Genomic DNA, 23350 nt, shown 5'->3' with positions numbered 1-23350 from the left:
CGGACCTCCCTCAAGGGTCCCAGATTGGAGAGGGTCCAGGCTGGACCTCCCCCATGCACGAATATCATGCACCAGGCCTCTAGTATTTAAATATATATATATTTTATTTCTTCACAATAGCACCTACACATGAGAAAGAAATGGCCATAATGTATGTGTCAGATATTTTAGGGTTTCTCTCCATCTATAGTGTCCACAGATTCTTGTGTCTGTTGAAATAACTCCATGTTTGCCACTTCATTTGAGAGCCCCCTGGCCTGGATGTATCATGAGCACAGCAGTTTGGTAAACCCACACGTCACTGACTGGGGACCAGCAGCACTTCCTCTGTGGGTGGCTGATTTGTTAGGGATTTTCTGTAGAAAGTTACCCCCTATGTGCTCACATACAGTGGCAGCCTGGTGGTGCTTTCCTTCCCAGAGTGTGGCCAGGCCTTTGTGCTGCCGAGGGCCAGGCCCTCTGTAAATCAGTGACCAGCCTTTGTGTTTCAGTGAGCTTTCCTGTTTGCAGGGTGATGGCCCACTGAAGAGAGTGAATAGCATTGTCTACGAAAGGGAAAGAAACGGAACTTGCCCTGTTTGTATCTAATAAGGGCACAGAGTCTGCTGTGGTGTGGTCCTGGGTTCTGAGAAGAGGAGCTATAGTGGCAGGTCTGTAGGAACCATGACCTGGGTCTAGAATAGGGGTGTCGAACTCAATCAGAGAAGGGGCCAAAATCTAAAATCCAGCCTAAATCACGGGCCGAATGGTTTACTGAACAGTCATAAACTGTCATTGTGATGGAAACGCAGCGGAGTGCAGTGATGACAGCGCGGTGCGGGCCACATTGCAAGGCCTGGCGGGACGGATTTGGCCCGCGGGCCTTGTGTTTGACACATGTGGTCTAGAAGGACCCTCAAGAGGTGCTTGCATGGTACCTTATGATTGGCCAAGCCTGGAAGCCCCTACCCTCTGCAGAGTCTTCTTCAAAGGGACCTCCTGGCCAGCAAGGAGGCAAGCATGGCACTGGCCACTGGTGCAGGGCAGTGGTGTCAGAGCCACATCTAGGGAGGGGTCTGGAGGAGAGGGTCTTCTAGAATTTTGTAGGCTCTCTTCCACTCCAAGGGGAAAATTAGGAGCAGAATGGGAGCCAGTTTCATTGACCTTGAACATCCTGCCAGTCTTGGTATATGAGTCAATCCTAACTGAATTTGAGCAGAACAAAGAAAAACACAGACATTCTGAGTGTTTGAGATATATAACCCATACCTATCATGTGAGAGGTCATAGGCTCTTCTTGACTTAGCACAGCAAAAAATGGTACAATGGTGAAGCACTCATGATAAGAAATGAGCAAAATTTGACTCATAATCTTATTCTCATTTTAGAGCAAAAAATTATAATTAGAGAAACAAAATATATCTCACCCCCTCAGAATAACAAAACCTAATGTGAATCCCTTCACCTGCATGTGTGCACCCTAAGCCCAAGTCCTGACAGTTCAGGAACAACGAGCTGAGATGGTGGTGCAGTGTGAATTGAGTACAGTGGGGCCTCGAATAACATCGTTTTGTTCAATGTGATTATATAAAACAACGATGAGAAAAATCAGCCTGGCAGCGGCCACTGAATTGGCGTGTCTTAAGTTGTGCCAGTCTGAATATGTGTGTGTGTGGTCTGTCCAGCATGGGTCCTGCCACACCCTGAGCTGCTAGGAGAGGTTCTGGCCACCTACAATCCTGAATTGGAATAAGTAGATTGGAAATAATTCTTTTTCTTGTTTTCTATGAATCTTAAGTGTGTATATAGCTCACATTTATTTCAATGTTTAATATTAGAAGTGTTTTGATTACTTATTTAGAAGTTTGAAGATGTTTTTGTGACCGGAAATATGCTGTCTGAACTTAACTCTTGTTTATATCAATTAGTTTATGGTAAAGTGGTTCTTTTTATGTCATTTTGCTTCAAGTCACGGTCTATAGGAGCCTATCTATGGTCTTCTGTTTTTTAATTTTTTTATTTTATATTTTTATTGATTTCAGAGAAGAAGGGAGAAAGGGAGAGAGAGAGAGAGAGAGAAGCATCAATGCTGAGAGAGAATCATTGATTGACTGCCTTCTGCATGTACCCATAGTGGGTTGAGCCTGCAACCCAGGCACAGGCCCTGATCAGGAATCGAACTATGTTCTCCTGGTTCATAGGCCAATGCTCAACCACTGAGCCACGCTGGCTGGGCTATCTGTGGTGTTAAGTGAAGACATATGATCCTGGTCCAGCACCCGGCCTCCTTCCTCAGGGTCCTTGCAGGAATGACATGGAAGGCCATGGAATTCGGTTGTGCATATTTCCAAGAACTGCTTATCAGCAACCTCCCAAGTCAGTTTTTTGGGATCAGCAAAATTTGATTTTCACAAACTAAAATTGGTCCACTGCTAGTGTTACCCAGAACTCTCAGTCGATCAGTGCTTTTCTTTGTCTAGTTGTGAAGGCTCCCATCCAGGCCATACCTCTCAGGGCCACAACTCCCTGCTCCAGCCACAGAGCATCTTGTGGTCTGAACAACTGATAGCAGTTTCTGCTCTGTGGTCCAAGATGAATCATTCATAGCACTACTGCTAATGCAGATGGGCCCATAACAACCATCGCCTAAAAGGAAGCTATGCTTCTCATTGAGTGACATGTTGATGTGCAGAGTTCTTTATCTTGAAAAGCGTGAGAGGGCAGGTAGATTTGGAATTTTTGCTCTGCCTGAGTGGGCTGCAACCAAAATAGTTTCAGTATAAGATGTCATCTTCTCAGTGGAGTGTAGCAACAATTGTCAGAACTCTCCTTTTGTGCACTTAATAGCTATACCTTCAATTGAAGGTAAAGTATACCTCAATTAAAACAAACAAACTGCAAAACAAGCATAGGAGGCCGGAGAAGGCTCTTGAAAGTGATTAGTCTTCGTGGGAAAAGAGGTGAGAATGGGGAAGAGGCTGGGCCAGGAACTCATAACCTCAATGTAAAAACAAGGAAACATCAAGCAAACCCCAAATGAAGAAAGTTCTGTTTACAAGAAGGAGAGCAGTGTGTTCTTAAAAAAAATGTCAGTGTCATAAAGACAAAGAAAGGTTGTGGAAAGGCTCCAGATTAAAGGAAGCTAAAGAGACATGATGGCTAAATGCAACACCCGAGTAGACTGGATTCCGTGCCAGGGAGGGAGAGGGATGCTTTATAGGTCATTATGGGGTCAAATGACAATGCGAATATAGACAGTACATTAGATAACAGTATTGTCAATGTAGGTTATGAAACAAATAACTGCACTATGGTATGTAAGACAATACAGTATTCTTAGAAAATACATATTCTGAGTATTTAAGGGTAAAAGGCCATTTTGTATATAATTCATGGTAAAATGGTTCAGAATATAACATTATGTATGTTTGTATAAAGAATTTCCTTATTGCTTACCTTGGGGAAAATGAAAACAAGTGCAGGTTTGGGTCTTGTCCACAAGGCTGATTCAAGGTTTGGCAAGTGTTTTCCCAACATTGACACCTTCAGACAGAGAGGACCTTATCAGATACTACCCTTCAGCCTGTAAGTCCTGAAACCCACATCATACCTATAGCTGACATGAGAGAACCTTGACCCCAGGTCAGGCCATTACTGCCTGGAGATGAACACAACCCGGACAGGTCTAGGCATGGGGACATTGGCAGCTGCTCAGTCATTGCATATGCGTGGTTAAGGGAGAAGGGTGTGGGGAGGAGAGCGCATAAACCATAAAATAAATGTTACCAGCAGGTGAATCTGGGTAGCGAATATTAAGGCTGTTCTTTATACAATTTTTTCTTTTTGGTGCTTTTTTTCAAATTTGAAATCTTTTTTTCAAATAAAAAGTCTTTTTATTTTCTTTTTATTTTATTTTATTTTTAAATATATTTTATTGATTTCCACAGAGAGGAAGGAAGAGGGATAAAGGGCTAGAAATGTCGATGAGAGAGAAACATCGGCCAGCTGCCTCCTGCATACCCCCTGCTGGGGATGTGCCCGCAACCAAGGTACATGCCCTTGACTGGAATCGAACCTGGGACTCTTCAGTCCGTAGACTGACACTCTATCCACTGAGCTAAACCGGTTTTGGCAAAAGTCTTTTTATTTTAAATAACACACACTTGTTATTACATGGGGATGAGGGAGTCGAGTGGAGTCCCAGGGCCTTCGCAGTATCAGCATGTGTCCAGAAGGCACTGGCCGCCAGTTCAGGCTCGAGGCAGCATTCAGAAGATGGTAGTTATCATGACAGTTTTATGGCTTTAATAGTCATAAACGGATCATTCTCAAGCAATAAAAACTTGATTGCTTGCTTGTGTGACAGGCCTGGGAGAATGGGGAGGATTTCCTTATTGCTCACTCTGGAAAGAAGAGTTCAGGTTCTCTATTCCCAGGGCTAGTTGGAGGTTGGGCAAATAGTTTTCAATATCTGTCCTCTGAATAAGCAGGATGTTATCAGGCGCCCTCCTTCAATCAGTAACTTCGGAAAGCCACCTCATTCCCAGAGCTGATTCATTAAAACTTTTACTCAGATCACTGCACTTGGACAGGAGTGTGGCCCAGGCAAAGTTTATGTTGGGACAAGTACATCTTGTTTGACTTGTGCCAAAATATCCCCGGTGCCCCCGGCCGTGTTATGATAGATTTGGGAGAGGAGAGGGTGTCCAGGGACGTCTCAGTGGGCTTTAAAGGCCACAGTATCTGACCTTGCTCTGAGCTCAGAGGGCTCTGTGCTCCCCAAATGTGCCCCACTAAAAAAAGCTTTTGAAAAGGTTGGGTGTGGAGATACTATAGGAAAAGTTAAAGATCTTAAAACACACACACACATACACACACACACACACACACACACGGTGTGCTAGATTTTCCAGTCTCTGCTTCAAGAAAGAGGTTGGTGTGCCTTCTCATAGTTGATCCTAGGAATTCTACAGTCACATCTGTGAGAGAGATACATTGATGGTTGACCAGCAGCCCCTGAACATTCTAAGGCAACTGGTGCTTTATCACCTGGGTAGATTGTCTCCATTTGGCTGCTCATGTTGGCAGGGCTCTCTGTTGGGATTCCGGAATTCTGGTTTGAGCTTCAAGAAGGTCAGAGGTTTGGTAGAAACCAGTGGGCCACCTGAGAGGGAACTGTCAGTGGGCTGGGCTGGCTCTAGTGCCAGAGAATGGCCAATCTCTTGCCCCCTGGGTCACTTGTCATCTTACCTGCCCTGTCTTTGCAGCCAGCCTCAGTTTGAAGCCCAGGGCAGTGGCTCTCGGGGAGCAGCCAGCCTACCAGGGTCCCGTGCACTGCATTGCAACCATCGTGCGGACTGAGGGCCTGGCGGGGCTATACCGGGGTGCCAGTGCCATGATGCTGAGGGATGTCCCAGGCTATTGCCTCTACTTTATCCCCTATGTGTTCCTGACCGACTGGATCACACCTGAGGCCTGTGCAGACCCCAGCCCCTATGCTGTGTGGCTGGCAGGTGGCGTGGCAGGTAAGACAGCAGCATTGATACCTTTCCCTGTGCTGGCACTGCAGTGGGACAGTTGGGTTGGCCTACCATGCCCTACTCAGCCCTCATCCAACAATTCCATGTTAAATACCTACTGTGTGTCAGAGAAAGGGCTAGGAATGCAGGACAGTCCCCCACTTTCTCCCATCTCCTCTCCACTGGACCTGTGGGGATGGCAAGTCCTTCTTTGGGCTCCTTCAACTTTCAGTCAGAAGATACATTTTGAGCACTTACTCTGTGTCAGGTGTTACCGAGCTTTTCAAAGGAAATTAGTTACTACAGTTCACCATTTTTTAATATTGGCACACTATAAACCTTCCTCGTGCGAGCGTTTTTTACCTCCAGAAAGTAGGAATCAGTCTTCCCTGTTTTAGGATTAGAAAGATCAGGTTCAGAGAAATTAAGTGGCCAACCCAAGGTCCCACAGCCAGTGCAGACCTCAGCAGGGACTCTGCATCAGAAAGACACAAGTTCAAATCCACACTTACTCATTTCATGACCATGGACCAGAACTTAACCTCCCAACTCAGAACTCCCACTGCATCCCCCTGTCATGTTAGGTAGAAGTCGGTGTCTTTACAGTGGTGTTTAAGGCCCTCTGCCATGGGCCGCCTGTTACCCACCTGCACTCAATCTCTGCTTCCGTGTCGGCTTCTGGGCTTGGCCCCACTGGTCTTTCTGCTACGGGCTGTCCTGACACCCACTAAGGGCCTCTGTGAGGTAGATAGGCCGCCAGGGACTTTGACAAGCCCCATTTGGTCAAGAGAAAGTATGGAAACCTGACTGAAGTGGGACAGAGAGAGTGGGATAAAGGAAATTGGAGAGCCCAGAACCTGGGAGGGACTTGACTGTTCCAACAGGGCAGAGAGAAGTGCAGCATAGCTAGAGGGGCCTGGGAATCCAGAGAGAATGCTTTTATTTATTTATTTATTTACTTATTAATTTATTAAATTAATTGGGGTGACATTGGTCAATTTTGAACATGGAGAATGCTTTTTAAGAGGCTGATACGTGGCCTTTGCTGTTGAGAGGAGAAAATTGTCTTTCCTCCTTCTCCTCCTCCTCATAATCAGCTATGTGTGAAACTCTGCCGCACATAACAAAGCCCAAGCACCAGTGTTTTCCCTCCCTCCCACCGCCCCCGTCGCCTGAGGCTGGCCGCTCCTAGTGTGTGCTCAGGAAGTCCTCGCCGGCTGAGGACAAACAAAGCCCTACCTGCTCTCATTTCCGGAGAGAGCAGGTGTGAGTGGCCTGGCAAGCAAACCTCCTGTAGTACCCTCGCCCTTGGGGTGAGGGACAGGGAGCATGCTGTGCCAGGGGAAGCAGCCTGTTACCCTGACCTGAGCAGAAGGAAGAGAGGTCCAGAGGGCGCCCTGGCACTGTGGCCTCAGGGGCTGGAGGGAGGCCAGGATGAGCAGAGTTTGGGGTTCCTCTTTGGGGAGCCTCTTGGCAGCAATTACAAAACTAGCAAACCAGCTGCCTCAAACTTTGGCACAGGTTTGTTTTTCTCTCCCCATCCAAGAATGTGCTAGTTTTCGTGTTTACACAATAACCCGGTGCTGTTTTTCCACAGTCCCCGCAAGTCAAAAAGCGCTCAAACCAGGGCACCTGAGCGTGTCCAACCAGGGTGACGCAGGGCACGAGGTCCTAAGACTTTTATTCCATATACCTGGAGGAGATGAGAGCTTTTTAAAAACCCGCTCCTACATTTCTTTCCAATCCCCAGGCTGGCCAGCACTTGTTTAGCTTCTGTGTTTTCAGGGTAGATCCTGCCTCTGGGGAGCTGCGAGCCCTCCTCACCAGACTCAGCCTGGGCCTCCTCTGGTGCCTGGAAAGGTGCTGCAAGCACTGGTGGGCCTGTTCCGGCTTCTCCAATAAAAGCTTCAAAGAAAAGCTTCCACCTATGAAGCACTGGCTGTGCGCCTGGCACTGTGCTGAATGCCTCACCTCCGTTTATTCATCCCCATAGCAACCCCATGAAAACAGGTACTGCTGCCCCACTTCACAGATGACAAACCAAGGCCTGCAGGGTAGGATAACGCTGTGAAGTCCCACACAAAGTCTCAAGGGAGGCTCAGGAACAGCCTTTGCAGGCCTTGACCCTGAGCTTTCCCACTTCCCTCAGCAGCTGATGAAGCTCCTGATTGGCAGGAAGCTGCAGGGTCCCCTCCAGACCCCAACCAGCCAGCCCCTGACTCCTGTCTGTCTCTCTCTTTACAGGAGCAATTTCTTGGGGGACAGCGACTCCTATGGATGTTGTGAAAAGTCGACTCCAGGCTGATGGGGTTTATTTAAGCAAATACAAAGGTGCCCTGGACTGTATCTCCCAGAGTTACCAGAAGGAAGGTCTTAAAGTAAGCCCACAGCAGTACTTTGCACTTTGGCACATGTTTGTTTTCCTCTCCCCATTCAAGAATGTGCTAGTTTCTGTGTTTACACAATAACCCGGCGGGGTCAGTTCAGTCCCTGGAAGACGGGTCACACATTGGGGGGCATGTGAGAGAATAGAGAAGGGAAACTGAGGTGCAGGTGGTTACCATATATCCAGCAATACAAGAGAAACTTGTCTCATCTGGTCCTTGCCCCGGGCTGGTAGAGGAGGTGGGTGTATACCCACCTGACAAGGTTCAGAGAGGACTAGTAACTCACCTGAGGTCAAATAGCTGCTGCGTGGCAGAGCTGGGACCCAGACCCACATCTGTGTGTTGTGTCACCAAAGCTTGCCTTCTCATCGATATAGGCTGGGAGGTCCATCCTCACTCATTGTCTTCCCTCCCTGCTCCAAGTGGGAAGAACCAGAACCACCTCAGTCATCACGTCTCAGAGGTTCCAGCTCCCTGATCTGTCTTCTGCTCCCCTGCCCACGCAAGTACAGACCCCATCACCCCTGGTCTCAGCTATGGAGGCAGCCTTGTCTCCCTCCTCCTCCTCCTCCCTGCCCCAACGGTCTTGTCCTAAACCCAAGCCCCTTCCTGCCTCTAAACTGTCTCAGAATAAAGACTAGACTCCCACACCTGGCACCCAAAGTTATAAACAAATTCATCCCTGTCTATCTTGACTCTCATGACACCCTGAACACCCTCCAAAGAAGCAGTCTTGCATGCTCTCCCACCAATGGGCCCCTGATTTTCTTGACATGCCTCTCGGGATCAGCAGATTTGAGTTCCCAGCCAAGCTTGGTTACCTGTGAGCTGGAGGAATCCACACAAGTTGCCTCACCTCATTGGGCCTCAGTTTCTCCAAGGATAACCATCCCTACCATGAACAGCAGAGATATTTGTGGGTTAAATTACGCATATAAAAAGTGCTTAGCTTAATGCATCACACATAGAGAACATTTAGAAAAAGTTATCCATGTGGCATTGGCATTAGTATTAGGAGTTTTATTAGTTTAAATGTTACCTCTGATCTCTGGGCCTTTTTTTTCATGTAGCTGCCTTGTCCCAATCCCCCCAATAGTTACTAAATTGCCCACTCCATTGCATCCAAACTTTATTTATTTTGCTCCAATGGAGTACTGGAACTTCTCCTCTTAAAACCTGGACTTTCACAAAGGCTGTCTCATCTGTGGGAGCTGCCCAAGTCAGAATTCTCCAGGCGCTCATGGACCATGGCCAAAGGGGCTGGAGCCAGTTCACAGGTCCTGGCAGGCACCACTGCCAGTGCTGAGGTCTGTCTGCCTATTACCTGGTGTACAAAGGGGTCCCACTGTTCTTGGGTCTCTTGGTATATGGTGCTGGATCCCTCACCTCCCATGAACTTTTCTTTTCTATTCATGGAATTTTTGTTCAACAACAAAAATTGCCGAATTTTTGTTGTTGAGGTGGAGACCAAGCAAGAAATGTCTTGTACTGCTATGATGCTGACATTACTCTCCCTACAGATTCCCCTTTCTTCACATAGCTTCAAGTTACTGTCCAATGTCATTTCATTTCACCCTGAAGGACTCTGTTGAGCACTTCTTTTGGAGTGGGTCTAGTGGTAATGAATTCTCTCAGCTTTTGTTTATCTGGAAATGTTTTAATTTCTCCCTCACTCTTGAAGGATAGTGTTGCTGATATAGGATTTCCAATTGACTACTTTTTTTTTTTCTTTTAGTGCTTTGACTATATTGTCCCATTGTCTTCTGGCCTCTAAAATTATCTTCCTGAGTATCCTTTGTCCAGTGAGTTGCTTCTCTCATGCTGCTTTCAAGATTATTTCTTTGTCTTTAAAAAGTTTATGTGTCTTGGTATGGGTCATACCTACTTTGAGTTCATCCTACTTGGAATTTATTGAGATCCTTTGATGTTTATATTCATGTCTTTAATCAAACTTAGGAAGTTTTCAGCTAGTATTACTTCAAATATTCTCTCTGCCCCTTTCTCTCTTCTTCTGGGACTCCCACAAAGCATATGCTGACTGGCTTCAAAGTTTCCCACAGGTCCCTTAGTGTCTGTTCACTTTTCTCCAGTCTTTTTCCTTTCTGTTCCTTGGCCTTAATTCTTTTCATTGTCTTTCCTTCAAGTTTGCTGATTCTTCTGTTTGTTGAAATAGGCCTTTGAATCCTTTTATGAATTTTAAATTTCAGCTATTGTACTTTTTAGTTCCAGAATTTCACTTTGGTTTCTTTCTGAGTTTTTTGTTTCTTTCTGAGTTTTTTGTTTCTTTCAACTTCATTCATATATCATTTTCTTGACTTTTTCCACATCTTCCTTCAGTTCTTCAAGCATCTATAAGACAGTTATTTTAAAGTCTTTGTCAAGTAGTTCTGCTAAGAGGTCTTTTTCAGGGACAGTTTCTGTTTGTTTATTTATTTATTTATTTTGAATGCCTTATAATTTTATTTTTTATTTTTATTTTTGGTCAAAAACTAGACTTCTGAATCTAATACAGTAATGAGGTAACTCTGGAAATTAGATTCTTCCCTTTTCCAAGGATCAGGTGTGAACTTAGATCCTTTCAGGTATTTTCTGAACAGCTTTCCCTGAGCAAGTTCAGTCACTTTCTAATTTTTCCCAAACATGCCGTTGCTTTTGAATGTCCTAGTCTTTAAGGGGAAAAGGAGGAAAATGAAGGGGGATGGACATTAGCCTTTTAAATCCCCTGGAATTTCCTTCAGCCAGAGGGGAGGGGCTTGGATCAATGGAGGGTGGGGTTGGGTGAAACAACAATGGCACCTCTCTGACCAGAAACAGCAATCAGTGATCAGAAACATCTTCAGTATTCGGAGGACTGGGTCCTTTTTGCCTATCCTGGCTCCCATAAGCTGTGTACAGGCTGCTCCAAGTACAGTGCACAGCTTCCTGCCTCAGGGCTTGCGTGGAGGATGTGTAGCTGCTACAGAGCTAAGAGCTGAAATTAACCACAATTTACTGTCCAAACCTTCAATAAACTCCAGAATTCCAAAACCAGACAGATTCTGCCTGTACAATTGTGTAGGTGGGAAGGCAGATTCCTGCATTTCCTGCTCGGCCCTCTTCCTAGAATTCACACCTCAATTGTCTTTTCTTTTTTTGGCAGAAGCACAGTTTGTGATTCAACCAACGAGTACACATAGGAGAGAATGTTTTTATGTGAGATGTTTTTGTCTGTTATCTGAAATATTAATGTCATAATTCTAAAAATGTCTGTAGAGGCAAAATATATTGCTGATATTATTTCTTCCAAAACTTCTGGTGCTCAGTTAAAAAAAAAAAAAAATGTCCTTGAGGGCAACTAAGGCCAGATGATCCATTTTTAAATCTCAATTGCATTTGGTCCATAGTTTATAGTCTGAAATAGGTTTTAAGCAAAGATAGTCATATTCAGCTTGATTAATCATCTCATTGACTGAGGTTAATTTTTAAATTTTTTATTAGAAGGTTAAGAAAAGATTATGTATGAACATAGGAAGTTTCAAAAAGGTATAAGAAGATATATTGTCTAAATATCACTCTGGTGGTTCCCAGTACCTTCTAAAGGCAATCGCTGATATTTCGTGTGATGTATTCCAAAAATATTCGCAGCCTGTGCATGCATATATATGTCTATGGATACTTATGTATATTTGTATGATTGCATATAAATACCATATGGTAACAAAAATTCCCACACCGTCATGGAAGATTGGATTGTCTTACCATCATATTGGTAGCAGTAGGAGGAACACCTTTTTCCAGGGCCGACAGATGGCTCCAGTCCCATTTGGCTTGAGCACTGCTTTGTGGAATACCCACTCCAAAACACTTTGACTGCAGCTCCCTGAGGGGTGTACAAAGCCCTAAGCTGTTTCAACTTTCCCCTGGGAGAAGAACTCAGTGGTAAGAGAGAACTGGAAAGCAGTAAAATGATGATGGCAGTGTTCAATATTAGTAGCCCTTTTCATAACTCTCTTAATGGTTAGCAGTAAAGCAGCCTTCATAATGGCTTTAAAAGTCCATGGTTTAGGGCATTCCCGAGTTTTGGATCCATCTTCTGCCTGCTGTGAGGATCGCTGTGGGCCACATGGGCCATGGTTCATGCTTGGAGAGCTGTCATCTGAAATAGGATGCTGGAGGAGTGACTTGGAGTCCTTGTGGAGGGATTTGGGACAGTAGGATGAGAATGGATAACTCTAAGGAGAGACAGAGAGGAGCATTTGTAGTAGAAAGCTTCCTGAAGCACCAGGGTTGGTTGCTCTTTGGTTCTGCAAAATGGGAGGGTCGAGAGCCTTCTCTCAACTCCAGGAATCCCCCACTATCACATCACACTGGGACTCTTTCAGCTCAGAAACCATGCTTCTGGTATCAATGAGTCCTTACTTCCCCTTCCTTCCTTCCTTCCTTCCTTCCTTCCTTCCTTTTCCTTCCTTCCTTCCTCTCATCCATTCATCCATCCATCCACTGATTCATTTAATATGATCTATAGAGTAGCAGTCCGCAGCTGGTGGTCCATAGACCACTGGTGGTTCATGAGGTCAAAAAGGTTGGCGACTGCTGCTATAGAGGGTCCTCTAGGCCAAGCACAGTACAGACACCGGGGGTTTGGAGATGAGCCACACACACAGCCCTGCTCCCACTGCCCTTACTGGGATTCTTAATGAAAGGATGGGCCAGTCACGGGCCATTGGCAGGGGTATGAGAAGTGCCGTGATGGCAGAGAGATGAGTTCACAGAAGGCACTGCACCATCATCCACCATGGGTGGCCTGGGAGGACTACTAGAGGGCATAGCCAGACTTGGGAGCATTCCAGCAGAGGCCCAGCGGTGAAGAGAGGTGGTCCCTTAGGAGGAATGACGGGCTTTTAGACTGTCCAGAGTAGGGGTGTCGAACTCAATCAGAGAAGGGGCCAAAATCTAAAATCCAGCCTAAATCGCGGGCCGAATGGTTTACTGAACAGTCATAAACTGTCATTGTGATGGAAACGCAGCGGAGTGCAGTGATGACAGCGCGGTGCGGGCCACATTGCAAGGCCTGGCAGGACGGATTTGGCCCGCGGGGCTTGTGTTTGACACATGTGGTCCAGAGTGACAGGTGCGAGGTGTAAGAGGCAGTCCAGGGAAAGAGCAGGAACAGAGGGTGTGGGTCCTGACAGGCCAGGGTAGGGTGTTCTCTTGACCTTGGGCAGTGGGGAGCCATTGAGGCTTCGTGAGAAACAACTCAGTGCAGTGTTTTTTGTGTTCTGAGAGCCACAGTGAAAGTCAGAGGTGTGCATTTTGTTAGCCACCTTTCAGCCTCGCAGAGCAGAGGCAGAGCTGCTGCAGCTGTTGGAGGGAGGAGTGTCTGTCTGTCTGTCTGTCTAAAGTGGCCTAGGGCTCCTGCAGGGCCCAGTGCTATGGGACAGGAGGATCTGCCTGGCTTGCCTTGCAGGGGAGCCTCTGAGGCACCTAGCAAGGAATTTCCCTCCAGAGCCTGACTCGGTTCCTGGCTGTTATTCAGTCACTCAGGGTGAGCCTGTGGAATTCCAGAAAGGTTACACATGAGAAAGGAAAGCTAATGTCCCAAGGATCCCCATTGCCCCCTATCTGAATTGCTCCAAGGTTTGGAGGAGCCACTTGCTCACCTCTTGGATCCTGTCTATCAGCTCCCTTCCCCCAGGACCCAGACTTGCCAAGTTCACAAGGCCCTCTCTCCCCTTCCATCCAGCTGCGTCTCCCCGGCTGCCACGGAGTGGCAAGACGCAGGCATCGCTCCTGAAGGAAGGTCCCCTGTCAGTGGCCTACACCTAACCTGACACCACAGTGCTTGACTAAGCAAACAGGGAATGCAAAGGGCTGGATTTCCACTCCCCTAAAATTACAATACCAGCCCTAACTCATAAACGTAGTAAATTATACAGGAGTCAGTTAACAGAGTTGCATCTTATGCCTGACAGTTACCGTGTCATTTATGCTTGGATAGGAATTTGCCTTTAGATGTTTTGTCCAGGGAGGACATGTAAGGACGGTTCCTCTCTACCCCACCGCTCACCAAAGCCCTTATCTATTCTCATCACGTTCTACATTATGTTGTAATTATTCCTGAGTGGGGCTTAGCTCCTTTAGTAGGTTATAAACTTTCCAAGGGCTGGAATTAGGTCACATTGATTAGTGTCTTCTTGCACCAGGCAAGAGGATTCGGGAGGAGGGAAAGCACCTTATCGTATTCCCTGGAAGGGAAGGCAAACAGTCTTCTTGTATTAAAGCCAAGGCTAGCGGCTCATCAACAGGCCACCTCCCTGAGGCCCTCACATGAGTGATCGAGGTTGGGTGCCACTCTGTCCAAAGCAATGACTTTAGATCACAAGGATGGTGATGTGCTAGTCAACACTGAGTCCGTCCTCCACAGCAGTCATCTCTTTTATTCCCTCATCAACTGTATCAGGTCAGTAGCATAATCACCCCCCTTTTACTATTGGAAAATTAAGATTCCAGAGGCTGCCACTTGCTGAAATAACACGGCTACTAAATGGCACAACTGTGCCTCAACTCTGTGTCTGCCCTCTTCACATGGCCTGAGTTCTCCCCACTGGTCCCTGGGGATGTGCCAGGAAGCACCTGTTCTTGTATTGGTTGGAGCTGGTGCTCTGTCCACCATTGCAAAGAGGAGAAGGGAGTTCTGACTTCTAGATTCCTGAAAATCATGTGTGCACACGCATGTGTGTGCATGTGTGTATGTGTGTGCTCACAAGAGAGGGCAGCAATTAAGCAAGGAGATGTGGTGTTCACAGGATTCAACAGTTTTGTCACAGTGCATGTGCGCCAGGCCTGCAGGAGAAGTGCCATCCAACATGACCTGGGTCAGGGCAGGGCATGGCTGGGCATCCCAGGCAGCACAGGTGCTTTGGGCTCTGCAGGGCCCAGCCCAAGACAGGCCTGAGCGGCCATCACCACCAGCCCCACCCCCCTACCCTCGCTGTGGCCCTGCAGAGGTGCGGTCGGGCCCCCGGTGATAATGCCGTCCCGTCACAGGTGTTTTTCAGAGGCATCACGGTGAACGCTGTGCGGGGCTTCCCCATGAGCGCAGCCATGTTCCTGGGGTACGAGCTCTCGCTGCGGGCCTTCAGAGGGGACTACCCGGTGACCAGCCCCTGAGCTCCAGGTCAGTTGCGCCTCCCAGAGCTTGAAACTCTCTTCTTAACCATGAAAATGTCTCCCTGCATTGGTTTCCTGCCTAATCTGTGTTAATCCTCAGAAGTGAGGACTCAAAAACCAGGGTACCCACCCCTGACACATGGGCACCATTTTCCAACTGAACTCACCGCCTGACTCTGAGAGCCACCAGCAGGCTCCCAGAACTCTAGGGGACAGCCTCTGCCCCATTTCCTCACACCCCCCGCCTTCCCACCCCCCACCCCCACACACATACCCTTTCCTTCTCCTTTCTTTATTGCAGAAAGATCACTGGCCCAAAGCATCTAAAAACAGAAATCTGAGTAAGAGACTCCCTTGCTCAAATGCCTTCAATGGCTCCCCATTACCCACTAGGTAAAGCATCAGTCCTTAACCACCTCGTCCACACCACCATCCTCTGTAAACTATTCTCACTCTTATTTCTGTGACTGTGCAATGCTGTCCCTGTCCCCAAGCTGTTTTCACACTTTTCCCATGGTTCTTGGCTCATCAACTCTTTGTCATCCAGGCCTTGGTCTAGAAGTCTCCTCCTCCAGGAAGCTTGCCCTGATGCCTCAGCCAGGAGTTGTGCCCACTATCGGCTCCTTCCCACAACCCCTGCTCAGCCCCTACCACTTCCCCCTGCATGGTAACTGCCTGGTGATTTTCTTCACTCCCAGCCAGCGTGAAAGTCCCAGAAGAACTGTGACTGTTATTTCACCTCGGTGGCCTGTGTCTCCTCACAGAGCTTGACACATGAATGGCCACTCACAAATATCACCAAGTGGCTGGAAGATCAACCGTCACTATCTTCTCAGTTCTTTCTCTCCTTCTGCTCTCTTGTTTCTCCTCCCCTGGCCCAAACCGGTCCCTCGCAGAGCTCAGTGACAAAGTGAGTCTGAGGAGGTGAGTGGCTGGCTTTTCTAGTTGCCCAGAAACAGGTTTGCTTTGGCTGTAGTGACTGCAGGTTCTCTCAGGAAGGATGGTCTTCATTAGGACGGTCTAGCAAAACTCCCTTGAGGAAGCTGAGCCCTATGGGATGCCTGGACAGGCCGGGGGAGGACAAGGCAGATGGAGCTGGCTAGAGGAAGCCACGGATTGCCCTGGACATGGGCTTTAGAGCCAATGCTTTCAGCTCTTTCCTGAAGCACCCCATTCACAAATTCCCTGGCTTTCCCCCCTCTTATAAAAGGAAGAGAGCAGCAATGCCTTTCGCATAATTAAACATCTTGGGTGACAAGTTACTGTACTAGGGTATGTCCAAGGCAGGGGAGGGAGGTCTGGTTCTTAAAGCTTTGCTCCGATATGGGCCATTCCCCCCTTTAAAAAAAAAAAAATCCTATAATAAAATCAATGCGTTTTATTTCTAGAAAACTAGAAAAAAGAAATAAACTGAAAGAACAGCAAACAAAAACCCTATCATTCCAAGACCTTTCTATTATTTTCTGTGTTTTTTATGTGTAGCCCCAAAATGGGATCCTACTTCCCACGATGTTTTATAATCTCTCCTGTTTAACAGTCCAGGACCGTTCGCCCATGTCCTTAAGTCTTCAGCCGCAAGGTGGTTTAATGCCAAGGCCTGGCCGATCCCCGCCTGGCTGGACGCTGGCAGTCTGTCACTGTGACCCCCCTGGTGATGGGCTGCTTCAGGAGGAAGGAAGGAGTTTCTAGCACACCAAACCCCGATTGTTCTGGACTCGGCCCTTCGGGCCAGTGACCACCCCGACTGGAAGCATTTCTTCCTGAAAGTGCTCTGATCATCCAGGGCACAGATGTCTGCTGGGGTGGGAGGAGACGGGTGCGCCCAGCAGGAACTGGGGGGAGGGTGTCCCAGAGACTTTTCTGGAGCCCCATCTTAAACAAGCCTCACCCCAGGAGACCAACTTCCTGCTCTGACCCAAGAACACCAAGACCCTCTCACAGGTCGTGGCTTTGAATTCACCTCCCAGCTCTGAGATCTCGGGCCAGTCATGGATCAGGCCAGGGTAGCATCCACGCTTCGAGCACATGGAAACCAGTGCCTCCCTCCCTCCCCAGTCTAAACTGGAGACGGTGAGATGATGTCATTGGAGAACTAGGGAAGTCGGATAGTGACCATCTCAGAAGTGCCCAGGGCAGGAGTGGGGATCCATGGACTTGCTTTCCTGTGCCTGCAGGACACAGCAGTGCCAGTCAGCATCAGCCTCAATCTAACAACCAGATGATTACAATTGTTCCTTCCCCCCCATAGCTCCCCTCCACCCAGTTCCCCCCACCCTCTGCCCTTACCTCCCCCCGCCTCCCCCCGCACTGTCCTCATCCGTAGGTATACGATTTTTCCATCTAACAACCAGATGCAGAGTGCTCCCCTGCTCCCAAACTTTCTTTTCAGCCGCCTGCTCAGTTAGCTCTCTCTGGGTCAACACAAGAGTGACCCACGGACCATTTGCACCCACGTGAAAGACGCATGATGTGGTGGTTTCGTGATGTGGTTTTATCTGTTCACATGGGGAAACCGAGTCAGGCTATGCGAGGGAGATGACCTTCGGTGATAGAAAGGGGGCCCGGTCACTGGTCAGCGGTCAGTTCTTGGGCATGTCTGAGGCCTGTGAACCCAGTGCACCACGCCTACCTGTCCACCTGGATCCCCCACCTCCAGAACCTTCCAGAAATAATGCTGTTCTGCCCCTGCCATGACTTTCGTGCTCCAAACCTCATTGGTCTACTTTCGATGTCAGGAAAATTCATTTTCAAGGGAACTAGATTCAGTCTCTCTCCCACCCATTTTTAAAAAAACATGCAAATATAGTGGAACTCTGGTTCTCAAACTTAATTCATTCTGGAAGGCTGTTTGAAAACTGAGTCTTTTTCCCCCCACTAGAAATCATGTAAATAGAATTAATCCATTCCAGACCCCCAAATGATTCTGCTTTAATCTTTCTTTCTTTAAAATTTTCTCCCAATTTTTCTCCCCTTTACCCCCCCACCCACCCTTATCCCGCCCTAGGCCTTCACCACACTATTGTCTGTGCTCCTTGGTTATGCGTAAACGTATATGAGTCCTTTGGCTAATCTCTTCCCGTCTCCTCCTGCCCCCCACCCCATCCCCCTGAGATATATCAGTGTTGTATACCTCCATGTTTATGGATCTATTTTGTTCATCAGTTTATTATATTCATTAGATTCCACTTATAAGTAAGATCATGTGATATTTGTCTTTCTCTGACTGGCTTATTTCACTCAGCATCATACTCTCAGTATATATTACATACAGCACATGCCTAATGTACTGTTTAATCTATAGACACTTTAAAACAAAAAGGACATGAAATGTAAATGAAAATTTAACAAAAAGGACATGAAATGTACAGTAAAAAATAAATTTTAATAATAATAAGCAGCAACAAAACACACAGCACAAATAGTCACAGCACAATTTCCTGAGAAGTTAACATGCAGTTTAGCAATAAACTGACTCATAGTCACGCATTCTATCTTTTGTTATTCACCTAAGCAATGTCTGACTGACCATACAGGTAATAGCACAAAAAGGTTGTCGGGTTGAGAAGCCAACTGTTGGAGATGGGAGATGTTCGGTACAGAAAATCGAGGTTTGACGGTAACCTAGACAACCTCTTAGCCTCCCTCTGGCCTGTTCTCATGGTGAATTTTTGCCAGTGGTTGCTTCACCCAAGCAGCTCTGAATGGATGGTTTGACTGTTAGATCTTGCTGACTGGTTGCATGAAAGCCTTACCTTTCCTCCTTTTCCCTCAGGGCCAGGGCTGGTGTCATGGACCAGGGCCTCATTCCCTGCAGGGCGAGGCCTCTCCAGAACCTGCTAACCTCCAAACCAAGCCCCTTCCTTCCGATTGCAAGCACTCTGCTCCTCCCCTCCGAGCCGGACCATTGATAGATCGCCACCTATTTTTCATCTGCACTGGCACCAGCAGAAAGTAGGGCGACATAGACCTGCTTCCCACGACTGCTGTAAACTCACGGGAAATTCACAGAGGCGCTGAAGTTGTCTCTAAGTTTCCAAATAAAAACAATGAAAACTTCTTCAGGTCATTTCTGTATCGGATGCTTCTGCCTGGCTTCCAAGAGACACAGGCCACCCTCTTCCCTCTGTTTAGACCCCTGTAGAAGTCACCAGTGAAGAGGCCATTCCATCAGGTGAGAAGCCTCACTTCCCTTTTCCCAGCTGCCTATGGAGGGCAGGGAGGGGGCGGCGGGGGAAGGGGCCACAGAGTGAGAGGAAGCCCTGCCGGCACTCTCCCCACGCAGCCAGCAGTACGTGCTGGGCACGCACTCCAGAAGCGGGGCACTGGGTGCGAGTGGGGTGGGCGTTCTCGGGGCCTTCTTTTCACATGGAGAACAAAATGAGGCAAAATAAAATGCTTTGTCCACAGCCCGGTTTCCAGAATGATGTCATGATTCTAAATTGTGTTTCTCACTGGAGCCATGTGGGGAGGCCATTGCTCGTGAGAGTGATGTCCCTCCCAGTTTTTGTGCCAACAACAGGCATCTTTAACCAGGCAGAGAGCCTCCACTGTGGAGCTGGAGGCAGCTTCAGAGTCCTCCTCAGCACAGTGCCTGAGCAGCCACCACCCACCAGTCAGGAGGAATCTACTTGCCATTCCTGGCTTAAAACCAGTGGTGAAAATATCCTTAGGTTTCTCTTCTCTCCCCCCTCTCCATGATTTCCCTACTCCTTTCCAACCCTTTGAGCAATTCAGAGATGTCTCTGAAAATTCCCTGCCCTACCAGACCCAGCACCAAGGCACAGCACCTTTCAGGCGTAAGCAAGTTGAAGGTGTTCAGCCTCATTGTTTATCCTGATGCTTCAGCAAAGGGTTCCCTCCTTGAAATAAACCCTCAGTGTGCCCTCCTTGATCTTCCTGCCTCACAGCCCCTGGCAATGGGTGTGTGTGTGTGTGTGTGTGTGTGTGTCCCTCGGGCAGATCCACAGGCTGCAGTCCAACTCTCCATCCCTCCACCGGTCATCAAGCATTCGTTGAGTACCTACTACGTGCAGACTCTGTCCTTTGTGTCAGGGACAGCAGCACTCCATTCTGGGGTATGCTCTACTGACAGGACAGGTGGGTCTGCCCACCCAGCACCCCTGGTCCTGGGCAGGTCCCGTGGACGCTGGTGAAGAGATGTCCACTGTCTGGTCCCGGTTGCCCGGTTTGTTTGGAAGTGGTGGTGTGTTCACAAGGCCAGCAAGGGCCTCTGCTGGACGCCCTGATAAGGCTGAGATCCAAGAAACAACCTTCTCCAGGGTCAGAATCCTCTGCAGTTTCTCTGATCCGCTCCTGAGAGGAGGAGGTAAACAGAAAGAGGCCTTGCTGACCAAGTTCACAGATGGAGAAACAGGCTTCAATGTACCCAGCTCCTGCTGACAGCGGGACTTCCAGTTCCATCTGATAATCCTGAGGCCACACTGCTCCCAGCTGTCCAGCCCTGGAACCGCATTTCCTAGTGGAAAAGAGAAAGCTGCCGGGGCACCTGTGTGATGTACAGAGTCCTGAACTGTCAGTGAAGGCGTTTAGCAATCCCCATCAGAGCTGCTCTTCCAGACCCACCTCTTACTGCTCTGGCCCAGGATCCCTGTACTTCCAACAGCTTTCCCATCCCATCCAATGCCGGGCACGTGTGGGCATTTAAATGTTTGTTGAAGGAATGAGTAAGTATCCAACAAACCCATGGGATCAGCTCCTGTCTGACCACCACCCTCCAGGCTAACTGCCTCTTCTTTTCTTTAGCCTGGACACCTTGACCTTCATGAACAGGGAGCATTCCTGTTATCGGAGGAAAAGGAACAATTACCATTACTCTTGTGAGCCCTGAGGCCGTGGGGAAGGCAGCTACTAAGAAGGGCTCCAGGTGATGAACTGGGCTCATATTTAAAAACAAAACAAAAAACAGCGTAGCAGCCATTCCTGCATGGAGCCTGTCATGCTAACTGCACTTCACAGAGAAGCCTGTGCTAAGCTGCCTGCCTGCACTGTGTTCCTGCCATCGGAGCCAGCCTTACAAAGGTTTCCTGAAATTCTATTCAACCAGTAGGATTGAGGCTTTCCCAAGCCAATCAGAGCTGCACAGCTGTGACCAGAGTGGCTATTTTAACCAATCAGGACATTGCCTTTTGGGCCAATCAAACTGCAAGGATTTGGAGCCCTCATTTGCAAGAGACAGACCAATCAGGGACCATGGGCAGGGATTTCTGTCCCCATAAGAATGAAGCTGGGGCCCTGGCTGGGTGGTTCAGTTGGTGGGAGCATTGTTCCCTATACATCATGGTTGTGGGTTCCATCCCCAGCCAGGGCACGTACAAGAATCAACCAATGAATGTATTATATAAATAAGTGGAACAAAAAATTGATATTTCTCTTTCAAAAAAAATTTTAAAAAATCGAAGAAAGAAAAAGAAAATAAAGGAATGAAGTGTCATCTCCCTGGCTGAGCTGAAACACCAAAGCTTCGCCAGAGCAGAGTGAAGCAGACCTGCGAGGAGCAGAGCAGAGCTGTCTAGCGGGAGAGGGGCCTGGCCCCAGGACCCCTGGCCCAGAGCTGTTCTGTAGCTGTGCTGTTTTCACAGCCATGCTGTATCCCCATTCAGCTGTTCCACAGCTGTGTTTGCACCGAATAAAGTTTTCTTCTTCACTGCTTCCCCAAAGGGCATTCTTGTTGGCATTGAATTGGTGCCAACAACCACCAGTTGACACTCTATAACAGCAGTTCTCAACAGAGGTCCCGTTCATTCTTCAAAATTACAGAGAACTTTTGTTTATGCAGATTGTAATACCTACCAGAAATTAAAAGAGAATTTTAAAAATACTTATATAAAGCATAATAACCCTATTACATGTTAAAATAATAACATTTTTATGAAAATAGCTATGTTTTCCCCAAAAAATAGACAATGAAAGCGTTGCACTGTTACGTTTTTGCAAATCTCCCTAACTTCTGGCTTACCTAGAGGACAGGCAGATCCCCATACGCTTCTGCTTTCAATCCGTTGTGATGTCAGTCGCCGTGTAGGCTGGGGAAAGCTCCATAGCACACTCGTGTGAAAAGAGAGTGGAGAGGGCAGATACCATCTTCTGTTATATGAAAACTGTTTGGACTCCAGGACTCCTTTGAGCAGCTGCTACACACACACACACACACACACACACACACACACACACACACACAAAATGTTGCACAAAGGCTTTCCTGGCTGGTAAGTGGCAGAATCACCACTTGATGGCAGCAGAGGTCAACTAAATCCTGCACAGGCATAGGCTTCTGTTGGCTTGTGACCCTGGCCTCAGTGATAAGAGCGTCTGGGCCCTGTAACTACTCTTCCTGTGTTTGGGGTCTCCTGCCTCCCTTATTGTTTTTTTACTTCTCTGTGGAACGAACCTCAGACTAGGGAGACCTTGGCCTTGGGTTCTAGTTCCAGGTCTGTCATCAGCTAGCTGCGAGGCCTTGGCAAGCTTTTGCTTCTGCTGCGCCTCAGTTTCCTCATCTGTAAAATGGCCATAGAGTACCCCTACTTACCTTCCAGGCTTCAATAAGAATCAAGTGCAAAAGTGGTTTTCTAAACTCTAAAGTGCAAAACAGAAGTTGGAGGATGGTCAGAGAGGGAGGGAGAAGGGTCCCTGTGATTTTTCTTGGCCTGCCTTCCTCTCTGTACATCTGGAATGTTTGCATTTTTCAGGGGGCCACAGAGGATGGCTGCAGCGGTGCTTCCTGGGCCTTGTCTCTGCAGGTGAACCCCCAGAGCTCCCGATGCCTGGCTCCTAGGCCTTTGGACCGATGTGTGAACATCTGATATGCGTACTTGGGGAGGGGTGCTTGCAGAATGCTGATATGGCCCTTCTGTGCCCAGGGTGTCTGACGAGTCATTGATTTGGGTCCTTCAGGGTTCTGGTCCCTCTCTCAGGCCGACATCAAAGAAATTTCTAGGAAACATTTGTCCAGCAGAGGAGTACAACCCATAAGCACCTCGGACCCAGAAAAGCCATCCACAGGATCACTGCTTCCAGCTCTGGCTGAAAGTGAGGAGGGGCCAGTATTCTCTGGGCCCAGTCACCCCTGCCAGTCACAAGACCCCTCCCAGTGCCCTGCCCCTCCGCCTCCGGGCAGCGAAGGCCAGTCTCTCTCCCCCACACGCCTGCAGACTCAGAGGGTGCTGCCCCATCCACTGTTCTGCCCAGGTCAGCACCTGGCGCTCCCTGCATGCTTTATTGGTGTTTGCTGAGTGACTCACCACGGCTTCAGGTGCGTACAAAACAAATGAACTAAATTTAGTATTTTTTCAAACATCC

At 47.9% G+C, this 23350-nt stretch overlaps 1 protein-coding gene across 2 annotated transcripts in view; it reads left to right on the top strand.

The window, feature by feature from the left end:
• SLC25A48 (solute carrier family 25 member 48) overlaps window positions 1-19091 on the top strand; it is a 41456-nt gene extending 22365 nt beyond the window's left edge. The window contains exons 5-8 of one of the 2 annotated variants that reach the window (XM_036423961.2): window positions 5247-5504; window positions 7743-7876; window positions 14912-15041; window positions 18807-18950. In XM_036423961.2, the coding sequence (XP_036279854.1) occupies window positions 5247-5504; window positions 7743-7876; window positions 14912-15034 (515 nt within the window). In that variant the 3' untranslated portion in view covers window positions 15035-15041; window positions 18807-18950. Of the gene's footprint in view, window positions 1-5246; window positions 5505-7742; window positions 7877-14911; window positions 15042-18806 lie in introns of both variants that reach the window. The other variant, XM_036423962.2, reaches the window with a different exon arrangement.
• Window positions 19092-23350: the final 4259 nt, after the last annotated feature.

Source organism: Pipistrellus kuhlii, unplaced genomic scaffold (assembly GCF_014108245.1).
Source record: "Pipistrellus kuhlii isolate mPipKuh1 unplaced genomic scaffold, mPipKuh1.p scaffold_m20_p_8, whole genome shotgun sequence".
NCBI classification, from domain to species: domain Eukaryota; kingdom Metazoa; phylum Chordata; class Mammalia; order Chiroptera; family Vespertilionidae; genus Pipistrellus; species Pipistrellus kuhlii.
Note: the sequence above shows the minus strand (reverse complement) of the source record. Positions and strands in the feature narration are given on the sequence as shown.